Source organism: Micropterus salmoides, unplaced genomic scaffold (genome assembly GCF_014851395.1).
Source record: "Micropterus salmoides isolate LMB-PRFRI ecotype aquatic unplaced genomic scaffold, ASM1485139v1 Ms_hic_scaffold_7, whole genome shotgun sequence".
NCBI classification, from domain to species: domain Eukaryota; kingdom Metazoa; phylum Chordata; class Actinopteri; order Centrarchiformes; family Centrarchidae; genus Micropterus; species Micropterus salmoides.
This window is the reverse complement of record NW_024044459.1, coordinates 4,118,190-4,138,593: the sequence shown is the minus strand read 5'-3', so window position 1 is coordinate 4,138,593 and position 20,404 is coordinate 4,118,190. Positions and strand designations below refer to the sequence as shown.

At 40.7% G+C, this 20,404-nt stretch overlaps 2 protein-coding genes across 2 annotated transcripts; one reads left to right on the top strand and one right to left on the bottom strand.

Moving 5' to 3' along the window:
- Nucleotides 1-1,576: 1,576 nt before the first annotated feature.
- LOC119891964 lies at nucleotides 1,577-6,381 on the top strand. The gene is made up of 5 exons (XM_038703984.1): nucleotides 1,577-2,220; nucleotides 3,563-3,663; nucleotides 3,762-3,980; nucleotides 5,568-5,741; nucleotides 6,255-6,381. The coding sequence occupies exons 1-4, from the start codon at nucleotides 1,763-1,765 to the stop codon at nucleotides 5,711-5,713; spliced, it is 924 nt and encodes a 307-aa protein (XP_038559912.1). The 5' UTR covers nucleotides 1,577-1,762; the 3' UTR covers nucleotides 5,714-5,741; nucleotides 6,255-6,381.
- On the bottom strand, nucleotides 6,284-13,316 carry LOC119891965. The gene is made up of 6 exons (XM_038703985.1): nucleotides 13,122-13,316; nucleotides 10,054-10,266; nucleotides 9,391-9,639; nucleotides 8,019-8,160; nucleotides 6,463-6,599; nucleotides 6,284-6,412 (listed from the first exon to the last, which is right to left on the bottom strand). Exons 1-5 carry the CDS (start codon nucleotides 13,129-13,131, stop codon nucleotides 6,485-6,487), a joined length of 729 nt encoding a protein of 242 aa, XP_038559913.1. The 5' UTR covers nucleotides 13,132-13,316; the 3' UTR covers nucleotides 6,284-6,412; nucleotides 6,463-6,484.
- Nucleotides 13,317-20,404: the final 7,088 nt, after the last annotated feature.

Sequence of the window (20,404 nt, the reverse complement as noted above, 5' to 3'; positions counted from 1 at the left end):
GTGTCAGCAGTTCCTGCAAGAGGAAGACATTGATGCTATGGACTGGCCCGCCCGTTCCCCAGACCTGAATCCAATTGAACACATCTGGGCCACGTTTCACCACAGTCTGTCCAGGAGTTGGCGGATGCTTTAGTCCAGGTCTGGGAGGAGATCCCTCAGGAGACCATCCGCCACCTCATCAGGAGCATGCCCAGGCGTTGTAGGGAGGTCATACAGGCACGTGGAGGCCACACACACTACTGAGCCTCATTTTGACTTGTTTTAAGGACATTACATCAAAGTTGGATCGGCCTGTAGTGTGGTTTTCCACTTTGATTTTGAGTGTGAGTCCAAATCCGGACCTACATGGGTAGATAAATTTGATTTCCATTGATAGTTTTTGTGTGATTTTGTTGTCAGCACATTCAACTATGTAAAGAAAGGAGTATTTAATGAGATTATTTCATTCATTCAGATCTAGGATGTGTTAATTTAGTGTTCCCTTTATTTTTTTGAGCAGTGTATTTATTCTCTTTAAATGTTCCCCTATTTACCGCGGAGACAAGCAGGTGGTTTGGATTGTACGTTTCTGCTGTTTTAGAATGGCAGTGAAAGGATCATGAGTCAACGATGGCATGGGATGTATACCTAAAGCCAGTGTTTGTCATGATTAGAGGTTCTTGCAGCAGCTCTTGGACTACAGTATTAATTTCTCACTTTTCATAACAAAGTGGTGACTCCATGGTTGACTCAACAGACTAAAGGAGTGTGCTTAATCAGACTCTGCAGGAGAGCAGCATACTTCCATGTTGTTCAGTCCAAACATCAGAATAGTCATAACTCATTCAGATTTATGGAAATATAACACTGTTTTGTCATTTAGAACAAGTCACATTTCTTTTAACTCATCGGCAGCCTCGTTAAGTGAGTGGACTGTTTGTGTAGCCTAAATAAATGTTCAAACACAAGGGAATGCATTTGGTTTACTCTCTTTTCAAACGGGGGAATCCAAATTAGTACCTGCGCGTGTGTGTCCCCCTCCAGCCAGTGACGTCACTACTCAGGAGGGATGCCCATTCCTGCAGATCAGTCATAAAGGGGTGGAGCTCTGGTGCCCCCTTTTCTCCAGTGCACAAGCTTTGCGTGAAAGTTTTTTACCCACCAAACCACATGCTTCAGCTTCACCAAAAGGAATGTTGCTGTCACACTGAGTTAAATTTCTTTTTTGTAGAATTTGCCTCCTTTTCTTCCTGCAGTCAGTACTTATTAATATTAATGATGGGCGTTTCACTGACCATTTATAGGCAACTGTGGGCATTTGAAGGGTAGGACAAGGAGCTCCCTCACATGCAGCCCAGTTCAAGTTGATTGTGATTTATAAAAGGAACTTGCTTACAGATGTACCTATGCACGGTTTTATAAGTCTGAATATTTTTTGGCGTAGGCCCACGCCATTTTTGGCTTTTGGGCGCAGGTACACCTTTAGTGAGGTTTCTACGCACTGTTTTATAAATGAGACCCCAGAAATGACACATCCGAGGCCCTCAGGGAACGGGAAGGGACACTAAAAGATCTGCGAAATAACTTGGGGACAGGCCTTTCATAGCTTTGCAAGTAATAAATAACTTGAAATCACTTCTAAAAAACAACAGGAAGCCAGTGGAGGGAGGCCCGGCTCGGTGTGATCACATTTGTGATCCACGGCCCTGCCTTCTGTAACGCAGGCCAGAGGTTGCACGCCTGCGTTTTACTACTGCATTTGGAAAGACTGGGGGCCTTCGGAATGTCCGGAATGGCAATCACCTTTACTCTAATTACTTTCCTAACTTCATGGTGCTGTCAGCTGCTCCTTAGTTTCCTCACAAGTCGCAGGTTGTCACTGTCCTCTGCGCTGGTGCACGCGGTCACTATGAGCCTTCAGACTGTCTTCCTGGCGCTCTCAGTTTGTTTTAGCATGTTTTCCTCATCTCCCTCCACTCACCCGAATTCTGCTAAGTCAGGCTGCTTCAAAGTCAACAACTGCAAATGCATCATGAAGGATGGGAGCGGGGTGATAAACCTGAAAGCTATGGGAGATGCGGATGGTTTCCTGGGCCGTTTGAAGCCCGTGTCAGCAGAGGACATGCCGGAGAACAGCGCAGAGACGCTCCTGTCCTTCAGCCCCTGCCAGCCATTCTCACAGCCAGAAGACCTGACAGGAGCGACGGACTGCACTAATGTCGCTGCATGCCTCATCGTCAGGTAGAGCAGACACGAGTCAGTGCTGAGATTCACAACAGCAGGACTTTGTTGAACATATACTTTTTCAGAATGTTTCCAGCCGCACCTTCCTCCTACGTTTACACTTCTTCATGGTCCTGTGTAACTGTAGCCATTGTCACTTTGACCGTTAGGTCTCCCTTACCATAAGAAATAAAGGTTATTACGTAATTCACAGCACAGTGCTTTGAACAAGTGAGACACCTGCAATAATTCAGCTAAACCTTCTAAACATAGTCTGAACCAAATGTAAAGCAATTTTGATACCTGCTAAATATTTTAATAAACTGCTGACTTGCTAGTTATAAGGTAAGGCTGGCGAAATTAAAACGCTTGGTTACTGTCAACACTGACTTGTATCAGTTCCTCTGACTTTGTTACATGTAAAAGTCCGGTATTTAACTTTAGTAATGTACAGAAGAGCTATCAGCTCGATTTGCTTAAAGTACAAAATGTTGAGGACAACTGGTTTAACCTTTAATCGTTATATTTTATAAGATTATCACATATAGGCTAGATTTGAAACCGAGCAGCTGTTGAAAGAGTAGTGGCCACCAGGGGGCACCCCAACACACATATTGAAGATGCGAAGACTTGTGCTTTTATCATTATTGATTTGACACAGATTTTATTTTATCAATAGAAAAAGCCTCTAAGCTTTGACTGCAAATTTGCGAATGGAGTAGAGGAGGTCTTTCCTCTGCTGTTTTTTGGTCCGCAGACTCTCTTCATGCTTGTTGAGTCGGCGGCGCAGAGCTCTGGTCTTCTTGGGTCTCAGATCCAGGGGCTTGTACTTCTTACCCTGAAAGAAAGGAAATTAACTTTCAGTTGAGTTGAAAACACCATGCTGTCAGAATAAAAACTCTGAGAAGTGAAGGACAGGAAGAGGTACACCTACAACTGTTACTGAAATCAAGTATTAAACACTTTCCATAATAAAGAAACCATGGGTTCTTTGTTATTTTTTATTAAAATATTCTGTCACCGTGAACAGTGACAGGATATTTTCTTCACTAACTGTAGTTGATTGTGGTGCATATTTTGCAGATTGCAAAGATTATTTTTGAAAAAAAAGGGGGGGTGTTAGGGTAAGGAAGAGATGATCTGAAATTCTGTTTAGGACTCCAAAAAAGTCTGGCCCCTGGCCTTTACATACATGTCTGGGAGTATTGCAACTGCTTGTTTTTTGGATTGAAGTCAACATTGAGCCTTCAGTAAACATGCTATCATCAACACATATGAGATTGTATCCTTTACATACCTTGAAGGTGACTCAAACAGTCAAAGAAGTCCTTGTTCTTTTTTTGTGTTATTTTGTTTATAGGTATCACAGGCTCAACAGACGCTTTATCAGCTATGGAAAACATGATGGGAATGAATTTCTCTACAATGACACTGTGAAGATGCTGTCTGTCTCATATTTTTGTGAGTTGCAACACAAAACTTACATATAATTCACATCACTGATCAATTTGTCACTGTAGTGTGATGACCTGATAGCCAGTCTTCTTCTCCTGTCCCAGCTCATGGCGAGCAGCCGCTGACAGTTGTTCATTACCACTGTAATCCAAATCAGTCCACTTCTTTTATCCGGGACCAGAGCCTCAGAACTGAGGTGCCCCTGCAGATCTGGGTGGAGAGCCCCTGTGCTTGTCCAAATGCGTGTGCCATGGGGGATCTAGGTGTAGGCACCATCTTCCTCATCATCCTCTCCCTCAGTGCTGCTGCATACTTCATCCTTGGTAATGCTTTGTCTTCTTTAACCTAAATAATGCCAGTAAAGTGTAAAAATGAAGGGAGTAAGGCTCATATCACCGTCTGGGCCCCTACAGTCTACAGACTCAAGTGTTTTTTACACAGCAGCATAGAGCTGCAAGAACTATACTCAAGGTTTTACTGTTTTTAGAGCATCACCCAGTCGTGGGGCCAAAAATGTGAGTAAGTAACTTTATTTATATAGTTCATTGCAAGAGCTCGATGTCACAAAAGGAAACAGGGCAAAGGACAGGAATACAGAACAATAAGACCACTCGTCTTCAGGATGATGTTACAGAACACAATGTGCAATCACCAAATTAAAGGCTTCTCCCTCTGGGGGCATGAACGGGGAAGTGATCATTTACTGTAGGTGTAAGAGTAGGTTAGAGGAATGGCCATGTGGTGATGAAGATTAAAATAATTGGTGCTGAGCAACCCCAGTTGACTTTGACAATACAGTATATTCAAATGGAAATCTAATGGCTCTTGTGAGATTAGAGGAAAGATCCTGGTATCATAGAATTATAACTAAATTAGAGTATTTGTCCTTTACTTGAGTATTTCCATTTTATACTACTTAATACTTCTACTAAACTAAATGGATCTGACAGCTACCAGTTGATGTACAGATCAAGAGTTTACATGCCATATCATCATCAGCTTATAAAATATCATACATCATTTTCAGTTTAACTTCCCAAAATTATGTAAAATAGTTCAAAGGAGCTTCTTCTTGAGCAGTTGCAATATTAAAAAGCTGCTACACATTAATGCATCAGTATTAATGATTCAATATAGCAATGTTTAATAAAACACTGACGGAATCCGTTATACATTTTACTTTTAATACTTTAAATACTTTAAATACTCTAAATACTTTAAATTCTTTAAATACTTCAATTTTGCTGATAACCCTTTATGTAACATTTTGAATGCAGAACTCTTGCTTGTAATGGAGTATTGCTACTTTTACTTATGTTAAGGATCAGAATATTTCTTCCACCACTTTTTGGGAACCACAAACATCCAAAGAAGATTTTGGAAACATTTGCCCAGTAGTTTTTGACACAGTGTGTCATGTACCAAAGTGTTGCACAGACAGACAGAGCCACCAGCTCATTGCTTACCATCTTATACACCTTCAAATTCAACAGCCACTATGTCACTTTTGACCGTATGCTCTGCCACAAGCCAACCACAGTCAAACAGTCTGCACAGATGGCACTCCAGCCAAACAGACTCAATAATTCCTCATTTTGCTGGATAGGCCTACCTTCAATTTATTTTTATAGTCTAGCCAATGTTTCTGTTTATGAGTCACATTGATGGGGTTTGGGCTGACTAGCATGCATGTAGTTTGGTATAACTACCAAGAAATAACAGAACAGATGAAAACAGGAATCATATTAATAAAAAGCATTGTAAGACAAACAAGAGATACTAAGTCAAAATGAAGTGATCCTGGTGGAAATGGACTTCCAGGAATGACAGCTAGAGTGAGCTAAACACACAAAGTTTCAGTCAGATTCCTTTTCTGCTTGACTTTCACCTCCCCTCCATTCTGCCGACAGGCTCCTGTGGTCTAAGGCCTTTTCGGAGCAGCAGTGGAGTCCTGATCTCTCCAGAGCGCAGTGTGTGGTGCATGATCTGCTACCTCTGCACTGAGAGACGGCCAGAAAGAAGACACTGTACAGACATGGCACGCTGTGAACAATAAGCAGCTGCACACCTCTGGACCACTGCAGGTAGTCTCACTGTGTGAAGTTTTTTGATCTGAAGCTGTCATGTCCCATGGAGGGCCCGGAGCCAGTGTGGTTCTGTTTTACAATTTGCTGAAAGTGAAAAGTTCCACACAAATTCAAATTTTTTTTTTAATGTCATAGTTACAAATAATGTGTGCATGGAAGCAGCATCAGTATCCTCAGTGGTCGTTACAGTCCTAAAACATGCTCAAATACTTAAAAAAAAAAAATTGTATCCCTTTAGTCATATTTGTTGAATTACCAATAGTTTAACTTTTGTACATCTTTTCCTTTCTGTTCACACGGTCTCTGTATTTTACATTCTTTACCTTTACAGCTACTTTGCTGTCAAATATTTTTGCAATATTTCCTTTTTGGTTGCTCTCCTGTGTGCCCCAGTCTTGTCTCTGTATATGTTCCTGTTGTGAGTTTTATTTTGTTTCTCTTACTACTTTGTTTTTTCTCAAGTGGCCCAGCAGTACATAATTATATACTCTTATTTTCCTGTGCCCCCAGACTCTATTGTGGGGTAGTTTTATTTTGGCAGACTCCCCAGCCTCTCGTTATGGAGCCTCCATTTGTGGACAGTTGCAGACCTTATCAGCAGAGGCCTGTTTCCCCATCGCTCTTTTCTGTTCTGCCCACGTGGATGTTCTTTAGGGGCAAATTGGCTCCATCTGTTTTCTGCTCTGAACTCTATATGCTTCACATCTCAGCTGTGCTCAGAGTCCTCCGGTGTGATGTCATCAGAAGGTGTGCTGTGGAGCGCCGGGTCCTGGCTGGTCTTGACTGGTGTGTGAAGGGTTTACATTGTTTGGTTTGACCTTAGATTCCTGAGCGCTGGTCTCCTCTGCTAAAGTCCTGCAAGGGGCACAGATACATAAGATGCAGTGAGTCAAGACCCTAAACACATCCTAACTTTTGAAAGCTTTCCCCTCAGCATCCAGTCTCACTCTAAACATGTAATGGACCTATCTTTGTACAGCACAGAAATGACTCTGTAAGACAACAAACAAGAGGAGTTCCCAAAATGTCGCTATGTTCTTTTAAAGTTGGGCATGTACTGATATATAAAAAAAAGTCATACTATCATTATCTTGTTCTGAATTACATTGGTATTACTTTGGTAAAGAATTAACCTTTTTAACAACTTACATGCGACTCAAAAACTGAAACACAATTTTAACATAGATACCTTCAAATAGTGGAAGTTCAACTATCTGTCATGGCTGAAAAAGTATTTAATGACCCAGAGGCTTTTCCTCTAGTCACACGGGGAAAACTTTACATAAAGAAATTGTAAATCATCATCATGTTTTTCTTTTCATACACCATCCTTGTAATGAAATGTGTAGCCCTAAGGGCCACTAGTGAGGCCTGAGACATTTGTTCTTGTGTCCTGACAGAACACATAATGATATCTTTATTGTCTGGTCCCTATTTGTAGTAATAATCCTAATGTTCATGTCTAATTTGGTAGTAGTGTGCTGACTGCAAACAGTGATATTTAAATGTCCATATAATAAATCTCTGTTTAACTTATGTGAGTTTATGTGATATTATTTCGATATATCTATGAACGTAAAATTTATCTCAAACTACATTTAGGGGCAGCACAACAAGCTGTAAACACAACACTGACATGTTATCACCTTATAAAGTTGCACCTTTACACATCCAGCAGACATGGAGCAACATTAGCATTCATCTGGAGTTGTGTTTCTGTCTGGTATTTACTCTCATTTTAGCTCTGTTTTGGGCTCTATATGTCTCTTTAGCTGCTAAAAGCTCCTCTTTCTTCACCAGCTGTTTGGTGCTGGGCAGATAGTGTACAGTCGGTTTATCAGAACTTTTTTTTTTACTGAAAACAGCTGCCTGATGCTGCACGTAACAGGGTTAATAATATACATTAATGTTTCATGGGAGTCTTTTTCACTGAACATCCTACAACTTCATCTTCTTTGGCTTTTTTGTTGCACGGATTGATTCCATGGATATAAGAGATCCCAGTTAGATCCAGTTGGCATGTCTTTACGTGCACTGCAGTTGTTCTAATTGCTTGGGAAAATATTTTTTGTCTCCCCCACCCTCAAACTGACATCACTTCTGAGACCTGTTTTTGAAACTCTGTTCCAGTTTCTGGAAAGAAGGGTGAAAACCATAGATGTGACGTGAAAGACATTATCCAAGGAACAGAAGATGAAAATGATGCAGATGGCTGCTCTGCTATGACTCGCAACAGCCTCCACGACCCCAAACACCACCACTAACAACTCATACCTCATCTCCTCAGTCTCAGGGTCCTGCTCCTCGTCATAACAGAGTGATGAAGGCAGATACAGATGGAGTTCTGAAACCTTTGCGGCGCCGGGCTGTCCATAAGGAGCCTGCCTCTTATTGTCGCAGGGGGTTGTGGGAGTTTCTGCGAGGAGAGCGAGTCACGGTCAGAGATGCAGCTTTGAATGCAGTCACATTTATGCTGCAGATGTCATTTGCAGCTTGCCAATAATCTAAACGCTATGATCTGGGGCCGGATGATAAATGGAGCATAACTTCAACAACTGTGTCTGCTTATCACTCAAGGATATCCAAAAGGCAATTACCCAAACTGCAGCAAAAACATACACTGCCCCCAATCCAAATAACATAGAAAGAATGCAAAACAGAGAAACTTTCATGTCAATTGGCAATGAAATTGGATTATTTGTTTGAGTCACCAGAAATAAGAACAGCTGTTTCTGCCCAAAGCCAGAAGAACTCATATACGCATGTTGTCTGAATATGATTATGGAGATTTGCAGTCAGTTGGAAGCTGTCATGCCTGTGTGTGTTTGTGCGTGTTGATCAAAAATGCTTTTCAAGTGGTTAGCATTGTGAGTAAACAGCAGCTTCCGTCCCCATTATGAAAGGTAAGAATCCACATTACATTTATCTGACGCTTTTATCCCCCCCCCAAAAAAAGATTGCTATACACATCAGAGGTCACACACCTCTGGAGCGACTAGGGGTTAAGTGTCTTGCTCAGGGACTCATGGTGGATGTCTCACAGTGGGAATTGAACCCAGGTCTCCCACACCAAAGGCAAGCATCTTATCTATGCACCATCACCACCCAGATTAATTCCTGATAGAGTTAGACTAAACAGATGATAGAATTTTTAAAATCAAAAATCTGATCATGGTTTTGGTTTAATTAATTATAACTGTAGCATGTATCAGTACTACACTGCTTATTTGTAATAAACCTTAATATGAACAGACTCTGGATATTTAGATCAGATTTAGATGCTTTAAGTAAGCATGGATTCATTTTGTTTTACATGGTTTAACATGATGTCTAAATTGGGTAAGTCCTCAGTTATCTATCTATACAGCCATAATAAAGGTCTTATTTGGTTTGATTAGCAGTGCAGTTTCCATGTTGATGAGCAGGTGTTAAGCATGAATTTTCCAGTATAATGAAGAAAGGATTGTTAGAAGGAAACGGAACATGAAAACTGGTAACTCAGCACATCCAACCTTCATCTTTGAACAAATGGAATAAATGATCAACAGAGTAATGAACCAAGTTGTGGTTCCCATGCTGTCTACTAATACTGATTCATCAGTCAGCATAGAGGCTACATGGAAATCAACATTTATGATTAATTCACCTGCTGCGCCACTGACTGGATCTCTGTGATGGCACACAGTGGGAGTCTGGAACAGGAATTCTGGGGTCATCTCAGGTCTGCTCCCAGTCCTGAACCTTGATGCGAGTTTTGTTCTGCTCTCCAGCCTTCCCTTGAGACTGCTCAGCAGTGTCAGGCTCCCATCTACCCCATTTCTGCTCTGTGGTGTCACCCTGTGTGTCACCCTCCCACTGCTGGGCCTCTGCTGGAGGGGACAGCAGAACCCCTGTACTATGACAGGAATAACAATGAGACAATTACATATTTAAACATAGATATATTTGCCTCCAGCAGTGGCAATACTGACAACTTGTGAAGTTGAAATGATATGAAACATGACATAAAATGACATAACATGAAATTAACTGGCACGTCATAAAATGACACAACATTAAATTAAATTACACAACTTGAACTAAAGTGAAACACACAACACTTGAAATTACATGACATGACACAAAACAAAATGAAATGACACGACATAAACTGACTTGACACAAAATTAAATGGCATGGCTTGAAATGACAAGGAATAAAATGACACAAGATGATACAACAACTTTAAATGCCAGCATGTCATGGCAGAACATAATTGTATGCCATGTCATGTAATTTGTGGGAAAGGTGACAGACAGCATGTAGTCACCTTGCAGGCCAAGGAGCTCAGAGCCTCTGGAGGAAAGCCCTGTGTCTCCATATGGTTGCGGTCTCAGTGGAAGCAAAGTGAACGCTGTGCTCTCATGAAAGGGTTTAGACTGAAAGTTCCTCCTCTGCTCGCTGTGGACATACATGCTTTCATCTGCACCACACCCTGGTTGACGCTTCCTCCTCTCATTCATCACACATCCAACATGTTTTTCTGCAAAGACAGATGGTGCACAGTCAGTCACAGTGTGTGTAGTATACTGACTCACAATATATTCATTTAATGAGTGTGTGTGTATTGTTGAGTTTAAAGGCAATACATTGACCTGTTTTATAGGAACTGGTATGGATTTTAAACTTCTGATTGTGACATTTTATAAATGGGTGTTCCCTGTGTTCTTGGATTTTGGAATATGGCATGAATGTATTACATAAATTAAAAACTTCAAAGTATGTCTTCAGAATCTGTATTGAATTTATTGTCATGGAGCTAAAACATTCCTAAAAAAATATGCCTTTGTTTGCATCCACTAAGTGAAACCAGAGTTTATGTTTGATTCAGTATGTTCACATAATGTGTCAACCACATGGCCTGGCGTAAATATTCCTCACTCTGCATACAGGAAGCTTTTCCTGGTAAATCTGCAACTATAGAGCTTTTACATTTTCCCATTATTTGGTGTTTTAATGATGATGATGGTGGACAGCACTGTCTTACACATCACCATAATCAACTGTTTATTTGGGTTATTTGGGGTTGGTTGGTAGTTGTGAAGGCCTTAGCATGATTCACATTCATATTTTCATTCTCAAACTCTCAGTGTTTGTGTCAATATTGAGAGGTGTTGATAATCATTATTGCAGAATGTGTTTTGGCTTTTTTAAAATTTCCTCCTTCACAATGTCCCCTCTCATAATTTCAAATTTCCTCATGGCTGGCACCTGACCATGTCCCATGTACGAACCAGTGTCTCCTATTTGAGTTTGTCCAGGGACCTTTGTTGTCTTCCTGTCATCTCTCAGAATCTCTTATAAAGACACAAAAATGCTAATTTCAGCATAGTCATCTAGAAAACCGTTCTGTTTTTTATATTGTTTTAAAATTGAGTGATAAACACTTCATATAAAAATCTAGAATTGGCAGAAGTGCTTTAGTGTTTAATTTTACAGAAACACCAAGGTTGTATTTGTGCATGCTGGGCATGTCTCACCGCAGCTTTATGATAAATGCAGTTTACGGTAGCCTATATGTGGCTGAGAGAAGGTAATTCTGAGCTTGACAAAGATTTTATGCACCACATAGTGCAGCTGCAGGGACTGATTATCTTAGTTTCCCTATAAGAAGTTGATGGTTGTTTTAAAAAAGAAAGAAAAGCTGACAATGTCAATGAAAGCCACACCACATTATTCTGGGGGCAGGAAATTTTGATTGAGGAGGTAGGGGTAAACAAGGCCTTATGACTGTTGACTTATTGTACAGACTGTAGGATGTTTTGAATATAGCTTACTGTGTGTTGGCTTGTTTGCATACCATGATAACACCAAATTTATATTTGGCTTTGGTTATGAACGATAGCTTGAAGTAGGTTAACATTTTTATCTAATCAAATACCATTTCTCACTGGCATTTTGTAACAAAAGTCATGCAATATGTGTGTGTTCTGTAAAACCCTCTAAATAACTCTCTGTCTGCAAATAACAGCTTTTTACTCCAAAACTTTCAGTGGATCAAAATTCACACCACCTAATTGTTGCTAATGAGTCATGTTAAATTGTGGCTAAAGGCTCAGCTTCCAAAGCCAATGCAGAGTCTCCCCTTCTGAATATAGTTAATTATCTGCATCTTTGCATATTCTCTAAAACACACCTTATAAAAAATCCTTTCACTTTAGATTTAGTTTTGTTGGGTAGGCCTATTTGGCATTAGAACCACCAAATATTCAACAAGATCAATACAACTTTGTTTGTCCATGCAAGGGCAACGGTTTGCTGCAGCTTTCTACCCAGTTGTACACACAACAAGTAAGAGAGAGAAAAAATATAATCACAGGGCTAAAATAAGAAAAGGCTATGAAACTGTACGTAGAAGTTTGGAATAAATACATAAATAAATAAATAAAAATATTTGCATTACAAATCATAACAATATTAAGAGTGTACAGCCACGATAGTTTTGAGCTTCAGCACGCTAACATGCTCACAATGACAAAGCTAACATGTTTACCATGTTCACCATCTTACAGTGGTTTAGCATATTAGCATGCTAACAGCTGACAACTATGGTTGATAATTAGCACTAAACACAAATCTTCAATACAGCTGAGACTGTACTTTGACCTGCTGGTGGTGCTAGAGGGAAAGTCAGGGGATGACCAAAGACATTAACATTTATTTTTCTTGGCAAGTCATACATTTGCTGTCAAGGTTTTTCACTAAATGCGAAAAATGTCAATCTGCTGGTGGTGACTGTAGAAAAGGGGATCACCAGAGTAAGTAGGATTCATGGTCTGTGGACCATAAGTGTTTGTATTTCATGACAATCTATCCAGTAGTTGTTGAGATATTTCAGTCAGTCCAAAGTGGAGGACCAACTATCCGACTGACCGACATAAATGTAACTTTTTGTACAACCTTTTTTTCAGCCCAGCAGCCCATACATGGTCATCAAACTCCCTGCAAAAATCTTGTCAAAAGCACACAATGGGAATTAAGCACACAGACTGACTTACAATACGTGTGTACTCCTTTTGATTACCAAACAGTTGGTCAGTATAGTGTTGGATTGACTGGGGCTAAACTCTGTGTGTAGTCTAAGAGGACATGGCAGACGTTTCCTTCTATCCTGGGACATTACTACACAACAGTTCACACAGCCTGACATATTTTTAAGGAAAACAGAAGGCACACACCTCTGGAACTGATTCGGCCGTTTTGTTTCAGTGACTTGGACATGCAGGGTTATCAACAGCATTTTAACAGAAAGCATGTGTGTGTGGTTACGGTTACAGTTCATTACACTGCCTTTCAGCAACTCTCCCACAATGTTTAAAGTTCTGTGGCTGCTCTTACCTGCTCTCATTCACACATTCAAGTCTTTAAGCAGGGCTCCCTGTGGAATCATATATGCAGAGTTGAATGAAATCCCATTTTGTAATGTTCCTCCATAAATGGATCCACACCCAAACGCTGATTTTAACAGCAGGGCTGTTGCTGTAGACAGACTCAGCTGTTGCTAAGGGGCCGTGAGCTCACTCTCTGGGTTTGTTTGTGGTTGGTAGGGGTGTTGGGTGGGTAAGGTGTCATAGTTCTCTACTGTCATGGTTACAAGCTTTGGTTTGTGTGACACAATGGCATTATGGTTGATATTTTAACAAGGCTCTCATGGGATGTAAACTGCTCTGGACATGTGGATCTTCATCAGTGTTGAAGATCCACATGTCCAGCTCAACAGTGTGCTAAGAATGGTGTTAGTAAGTGTATGTTCACAACCAGCATGAGTGATTTATTTGACTTTGGGTGTGGATCCTCCTTTTCCTTGGGTCATTTGGTGGGAACAGTGCTGTTGGAACATGGCAGCAGCAAATAAATACATTGAAATGCCTATCAGTCCTCTGCCAAGAGAGCTGTGGTGCAGGTTGTTAAAGAGTGAAAATGAAATCCAAACCACCTGCAGTAAACTGCAAACTATACTCAAATGCAAAGTTTTATGGGTAATAAAGAGAAGGACACATTCAAGCAAGTCAGGTATTGCAAAATTAAGTCTCGACTTAACTCATTCACATTATGTGTTCTTATCTTATCTGATATAAACACCAGAGAAGAAGAATTATTATTAGATTAGATTTGACTGAAATCTCCACAGGTTTCCACACACAAGTCCTTGTTAACTATCGAGCCAAATTCATATGCAACAATGATGATGCAACTTTTATACTATGAGTTAAACTACAGACTACAAAGTGAAAGTTATTGAATGTATCAACCTAATACACAATGCTCATTTCTGTGCTGTTGCTGACTGTTGTTGGTTATTTCACAATTTAAACGTGATCTGAACCACTACGTGGTTGAATAACAAGCATGTTGGTTAACTAACTATAATACCTGCATGCTTGTTTAGCATCTCAAGTATTTCTCTCAAACTTAGGTATTGACATTACTAAATAACTACAAGTTTACACTTGTAAAGAGTTTACACTCAAAAACTCAACTAATCTACTTCATCATGACTGTGTGGATGTGGTTTGATCAGATTTGATCGAACTGAACAACCTGCAAAACTGTGATCAGATTTAGATCCAGATGTTGCTAAACCCTGGTTGGTGTCCACTTTAAACCCATGAAAAGAACACAGATTAAAAAAAAGACATACAGAAATTTCTATTGTGAATGAACCAAAAATGTTCAAACTCACTAATAGTAAATATGTTTTCAGGGACTTTAAATGACCACTACAGCAATTTATTCATCTCTATAAAATTGGGTGAGTTGAGACAAATAAATTAAAGAATGGTCAAAATCTGGGCATCAGACGCCAATATATACTGAACTTTATTCCAAAGTGAATCTCCAAAAGCACTGGCTCTTACTGTTCCCATAATGAAAATCCATAACATTTCTGCATTGTATTCCCCAGGAGTAGTAAATTTGTTTTGACACAGAAAATCAATGCAGTTTCACTTTAATTGAACAGAAACCTTCTCAAGCAACAACTGTTGAGTTATGAAATGCTGTGTATGCTGTGCTGTGTCGGGACTAAAGAAAAATGTGTCAATAAACGTCAGTCAGTTCAAGTCATTCATTATGCTTCATTGCTTCAAAAGTTAACTTTTCATAATGCTCTATAATGTTTAAGGGCACCTTCGTAATATTCATGTGGCAATGATGAAGTATGATCATACTACTAGACAAAGAATACAAAATGTTTATGTTTATACATTTTGCATGAGAGCAAACAAGGTATAGATGAACATTATGGTTCTTTCTTTTACTGTAATACATGCAGAGTGTGGTTATGGCTTACAATATAAAAATGATAACACATTTAAAAGGCTTAAACTGTATTTTTACGCAGACTTTTCTTTTTAATGCAATAGCTTCAGGAATTTTATTCATGGTCATGTTTAAGTGAATACCATCATTAAAGATTAGAAAAAAGATCTATTGAAGGCAAGCTGGAACCCACCCAGTCAAAATTTGAATGTGTATTTTTTTTTTATTATGAAAAAGGCATACAACCTGTAATTTATTGTCAAAAGCCCAAACAATAAATGTTGTGCAGTATTTCAATCCAGGCATGCATGAATATAAGCTTCATTCAAAAATGATCTGTTACAAAATAAATACTGTATCTAATATTGCAAATGTAGATTTATTTATTTTAAACTACTATCCTATTTACGAAATCCAAATCTCCACTGGACCGCCAGGCTCCGCAGTGGCTCCAGCTGTTGCAAGGACATGTGTGAAGCAAGTGCAAAGCCACCACAGGGAGTGGAGTTTGTATGTCCACTGACCCACGTGACCTCTATTGTACTGTGGACAGTAACAACACACTGGCTCATGAACCCAGCACTGTTAGCCATGGGAAATAATTCAAAAGATGAGTGACTAAAACAAAAGGTCATGCGTGAGGAGTCAGCTTAACATTACTCAGTGGATTTGGGGCTCCTCTGTGATACTTTTATCACCACGTCATACTGATTTAACTTAAAAGGAGGACAGGTGCAGAAAGAATTCATACAGTCTGCCCTGCGTCTGTATTCCCTTTCACCTGCACTCGGAACTGAATCCATCAGAGGAGGGTTTGTGGCTTTCATGGGCTTCTGTCTGTTTTCATTTACACACCATTTACATCAGCAGCATGGGGCTCACTTTTTTAGATGATATCCAGGTGAGATCTGTTGCAGAACACAGAAACTGAGCTGACAGTACAGCCACCATTGTCCATGAGCTGGCTTTATTTTTTGACCTCTGTCAATCCAGGGAGTCTGTCAAGTTATGCACATGTGCATCTACTGTGGGAGCTGTTATTATTTTATTGCCCCATTAGTGACATAAGGTTCTTAAAGTCATGATGTCTGTGCATTTGCCCTTTTTTTCTCCATCAAAAACCTCAGTCCTGAACAAGATATCTCAACAACTGCCACTACTGCTGGTGACAGTCATGGTCTGCAGGCGATGAACTGTGATATTTTTGGTGACCCCTGTCCTTTCCTCTTTCCCAAATGCAAACATTGATGAGCAGAGCAGCAGTTGACATTTACAGACCACATTCATGCTTCTCAGAGGATGAAACCTTTTCATTTTGGACTCACCATGAGCTTTCCTCTATCATGAGAATAACGAGATCAAGAGTCCACAGCCATGTTAGCTCCTCTGTGGGGCTGTACTTAGGTACAGCGGACCTATGAGCTAAATGTTAATGCCAGCATAGTTATGGGAATATTTTATTATCTTTATTAAAGAGTGTGGTCTTTCTATTTGAGAGCTCTCAGATTTCTCTTGGATTTTTTGTGCAAAATCCACCAACCAATATGCAGAATATACTAGAATGCCAGGTGTGGTGCTGAACAATGAAATTATCCCTGCCGAGTTTGCTTTACTTCTTAGAGCTTCGTTTCGTACACGTGATTACTTCAACTGGGTTCATCCACTTCCACCCTCCATGGCTTTATTATATACTTCCCTTGCTTTATTTACAGCTTTTTTAAAGGACAGTTGTGCCGGTACCTTTAAATATGATAACTATAATAGCTACATAATGAAATTACACTCATTTTGATAGGTATAGTTAATAATTAGCTTGCGGATAGAGTTTTTAACTTACAGCAACAGCATGTACATGTGTTAATGCTCCAACCTAATCAGCTGCTACAACATTCTGTGAATGCATCAGAACAAAAATCCAATTATAGTGGTGATTCTAGATAATGAATATTCTAGTCCCACATTAGATTTTACATTACAACTCCATGAGGCTCTAAGTAACTAACAGTAAAATAATCAGTGAGTGCACTCCTTTATAGTAGAGTGTAATAAAAATTGCAGCCTCACGGTGGTGTTAGCATGTCTTTAGACTTTCATTTTAATTTGCTAAACCCAGGGCATGCGGCTTTGGAACTGATTCAATGAGGATGTTTATGTTTAGCACATTCGAAAATCAGTCTCATCTACAACATAATAATAGAAAGCATGTGTGTGCACTTTCCACAGGCCTTTGGGGACAATGTTTCACATGACCTTTCACCACTGCTGCCACAAGCTCTGCGCTATTTCTTACCTGCTATTAACTAGTTCAGGCAGCTGGATGTTGAGCAGCTCCACTGGCGCAACAGCTGAGATAAATGCTCTGAGTAAGACGACTCAATAACGGTTGTTGAGGGATGAGATGCCATCACAAACTGGTTTTCAAACCATCAGTCTTCTGCTTCGTTCTGTAATCATAATTTGATGTATTACTGTAAAAGGAAACTTTAATTATCCCTGTGGGAAAATTGGTTTGCTGCAATAATAAAAAATCTTCTCTCTTATTCTCTCACCCCACCAGCCTCCCTAACCCAATCAGTCCCCCATTTCCCTATCTAAAAATACTTCTTTCTTTCTATATTATCCCTGCTAAAGCTCTTCTTGTCCACTCTGTCTGTCTGGTACCAACTCTTTGGGAAACCCCTTCTCATCCACAACTTCTCTCCCTACTCAAATGCCATTATTATAACACAATACACACGGCAATTTATTACTTTAACAGCTACATTTCCCCTCAATTTGCTCTCTTATAGACCCCAAGAATGTTCACGAGAGTCTTCACATTCATTGAAGCAGTAAGGTAATGGCTAGAGACAATGGTAAAGAATGTGGGAGTTTCATCTTAAAGTAAGCCAGAAGCTGCTAAAATTTCATTTTGAGGGGACTTCATATCGTGTTAAGAGAATTGTATTTTGTGCCCCATTCATTTCCCAAGCTACCATGTTTGGGGGCTCATAGAGCATGAGCGTTAGAGTCCTTCTCTGGCTGACTTTCTGCTAACTGTATAGTGGGAAAATACACTGCTCAAAAAAATAAAGGGAACACTAAAATAACACATCCTAGAAATAATCTCATTAAATACTCCTTTCTTTACATTGTTGAATGTGCTGACAACAAAATCACACAAAAACTATCAATGGAAATCAAATTTATCAACCCATGTAGGTCTGGATTTGGACTCACACTCAAAATCAAAGTGGAAAACCACACTACAGGCCGATCCAACTTTGATGTAATGTCCTTAAAACAAGTCAAAATGAGGCTCAGTAGTGTGTGTGGCCTCCACGTGCCTGTATGACCTCCCTACAACGCCTGGGCATGCTCCTGATGAGGTGGCGGATGGTCTCCTGAGGGATCTCCTCCCAGACCTGGACTAAAGCATCCGCCAACTCCTGGACAGACTGTGGTGAAACGTGGCCCAGATGTGTTCAATTGGATTCAGGTCTGGGGAACGGGCGGGCCAGTCCATAGCATCAATGTCTTCCTCTTGCAGGAACTGCTGACACACTCCAGCCACATGAGTTCTAGCATTGTCTCGCATATGGTTTCACAAGGGGTCTGAGGATCTCATCTCGGTACCTAATGGCAGTCAGGCTACCTCTGGCGAGCACATGGAGGGCTGTGCGGCCCCACAAAGAAATGCCACCCCACACCATTACTGACCCACCGCCAAACTGGTCATGCTGGAGGATGTTGCAGGCAGCTGAACGTTCTCCACGGCGTCTCCAGACTCTGTCACGTCTGTCACATGTGCTCAGTGTGAACCTGCTTTCATCTGTGAAGTGCACAGGGCGCCAGTGGCGAATTTGCCAATCTTAGTGTTCTCTGGCAAATGCCAAACCTCCTGCACGGTGTTGAGCTGTAAGCACAGCCTCCACCTGTGGACGTCGGGCCCTCGTACCACCCTCATGGAGTCTGTTTCTGACCGTTTGAGCAGACATATGCACATTTGTGGCCTGCTGGAGGTCATTTTGCAGGGCTCTGGCAGTGCTCCTCCTGCTCCTCCTTGCACAAAGGCGGAGGTAGCGGCCCTGCTGCTGGGTTGTTGCCCTCCTACGGCCTCCTGCATGTCTCCTGATGTACTGAACTGTCTCCTGGTAGCGCCTCCATGCTCTGGACACTACGCTGACAGACACGGCAAACCTTCTTGCCACAGCTCGCATTGATGTGCCATCCTGGATGAGCTGCACTACCTGAGCAACTTGTGTGGGTTGTAGACTCCGTCTCATGCTACCACTAGAGTGAAAGCACCGCCAGCATTCAAGAGTGACCAAAACATCAGCCAGGAAGCACAGGAACTGAGAAGTGGTCTGTGGTCACCACCTGCAGAACCACTCCTTTATTGGGGGTGTCTTGCTAATTGCCTATAATTTCCACCTGTTGTCTGTTCCATTTGCACAACAGCATGTGAAATTGATTGTCAATCAGTGTTGCTTCCTAGGTGGACAGTTTGATTTCACAGGAGTGTGATTGACTTGGAGTTACATTGTGTTGTTTAAGTGTTCCCTTTATTTTTTTGAGCAGTGTAGTTTACTGATACGGCTCTTTGAGACTTCCTAATTTTCATTGGGCCTGATGGCTCAAATTTTGATTATAGAATTGATTATAGTCATGTTGGAGTGTTTGTGACTGTCACATCTGTCCCAGTCCTTTGACTCTCACTTCCTCCTGCTCAGCTGGTTCCACTTTCACTCGTAAGCCCTGCAGTATATTTACTGGCCATTTCCACTCATTCCCTGCCAGGTGGTCTGTGTTGCTTTGTGCCATGGATTTCCAGCCTGTGAACCCTGACAGTGCAAAGAGGCATGCAGCTAGCGTGGCTAAAACATCAGTTGACAAGGTAGTTAAATCACCAAACTAACCAACTCAAATTAAAACTAGAATGTATACTTGGATTTCTGGGGTGAAAGTGTTCATCTAAAGGTAGATGAAAATACCAATTAGGTTTTCAAGGAGTGTGACTGTCCCGACAATAAAATCAGGTAATGGAAGAGGGTGATCCACAGTGCAACTCTGTCTTTTCTTACTTTCTTGTCTTTACTGAGTTCCCAAACAAATAGCTTTGTGCTTTAGTGTGCATCATTAGGTGGACAGTATAAAAATCCCCTCTCCCCTAGTACTTGTCTAGACTTTGGAAATGTCACCAAAGTTCCCACTGACACAAAGATGCCTGGCAACAAAATGTTCCCTAAAACAAATCGGTGATGCAATGCCCTCTAAAAAACTCCATGTCAGCTGCAATGCTGGAGACTTTTCCAGTGAGGCAACTCTGCCCCGTTTTTCAGCTATTTTATTTTGAGTTCTATTGGACTAGACATATTTGA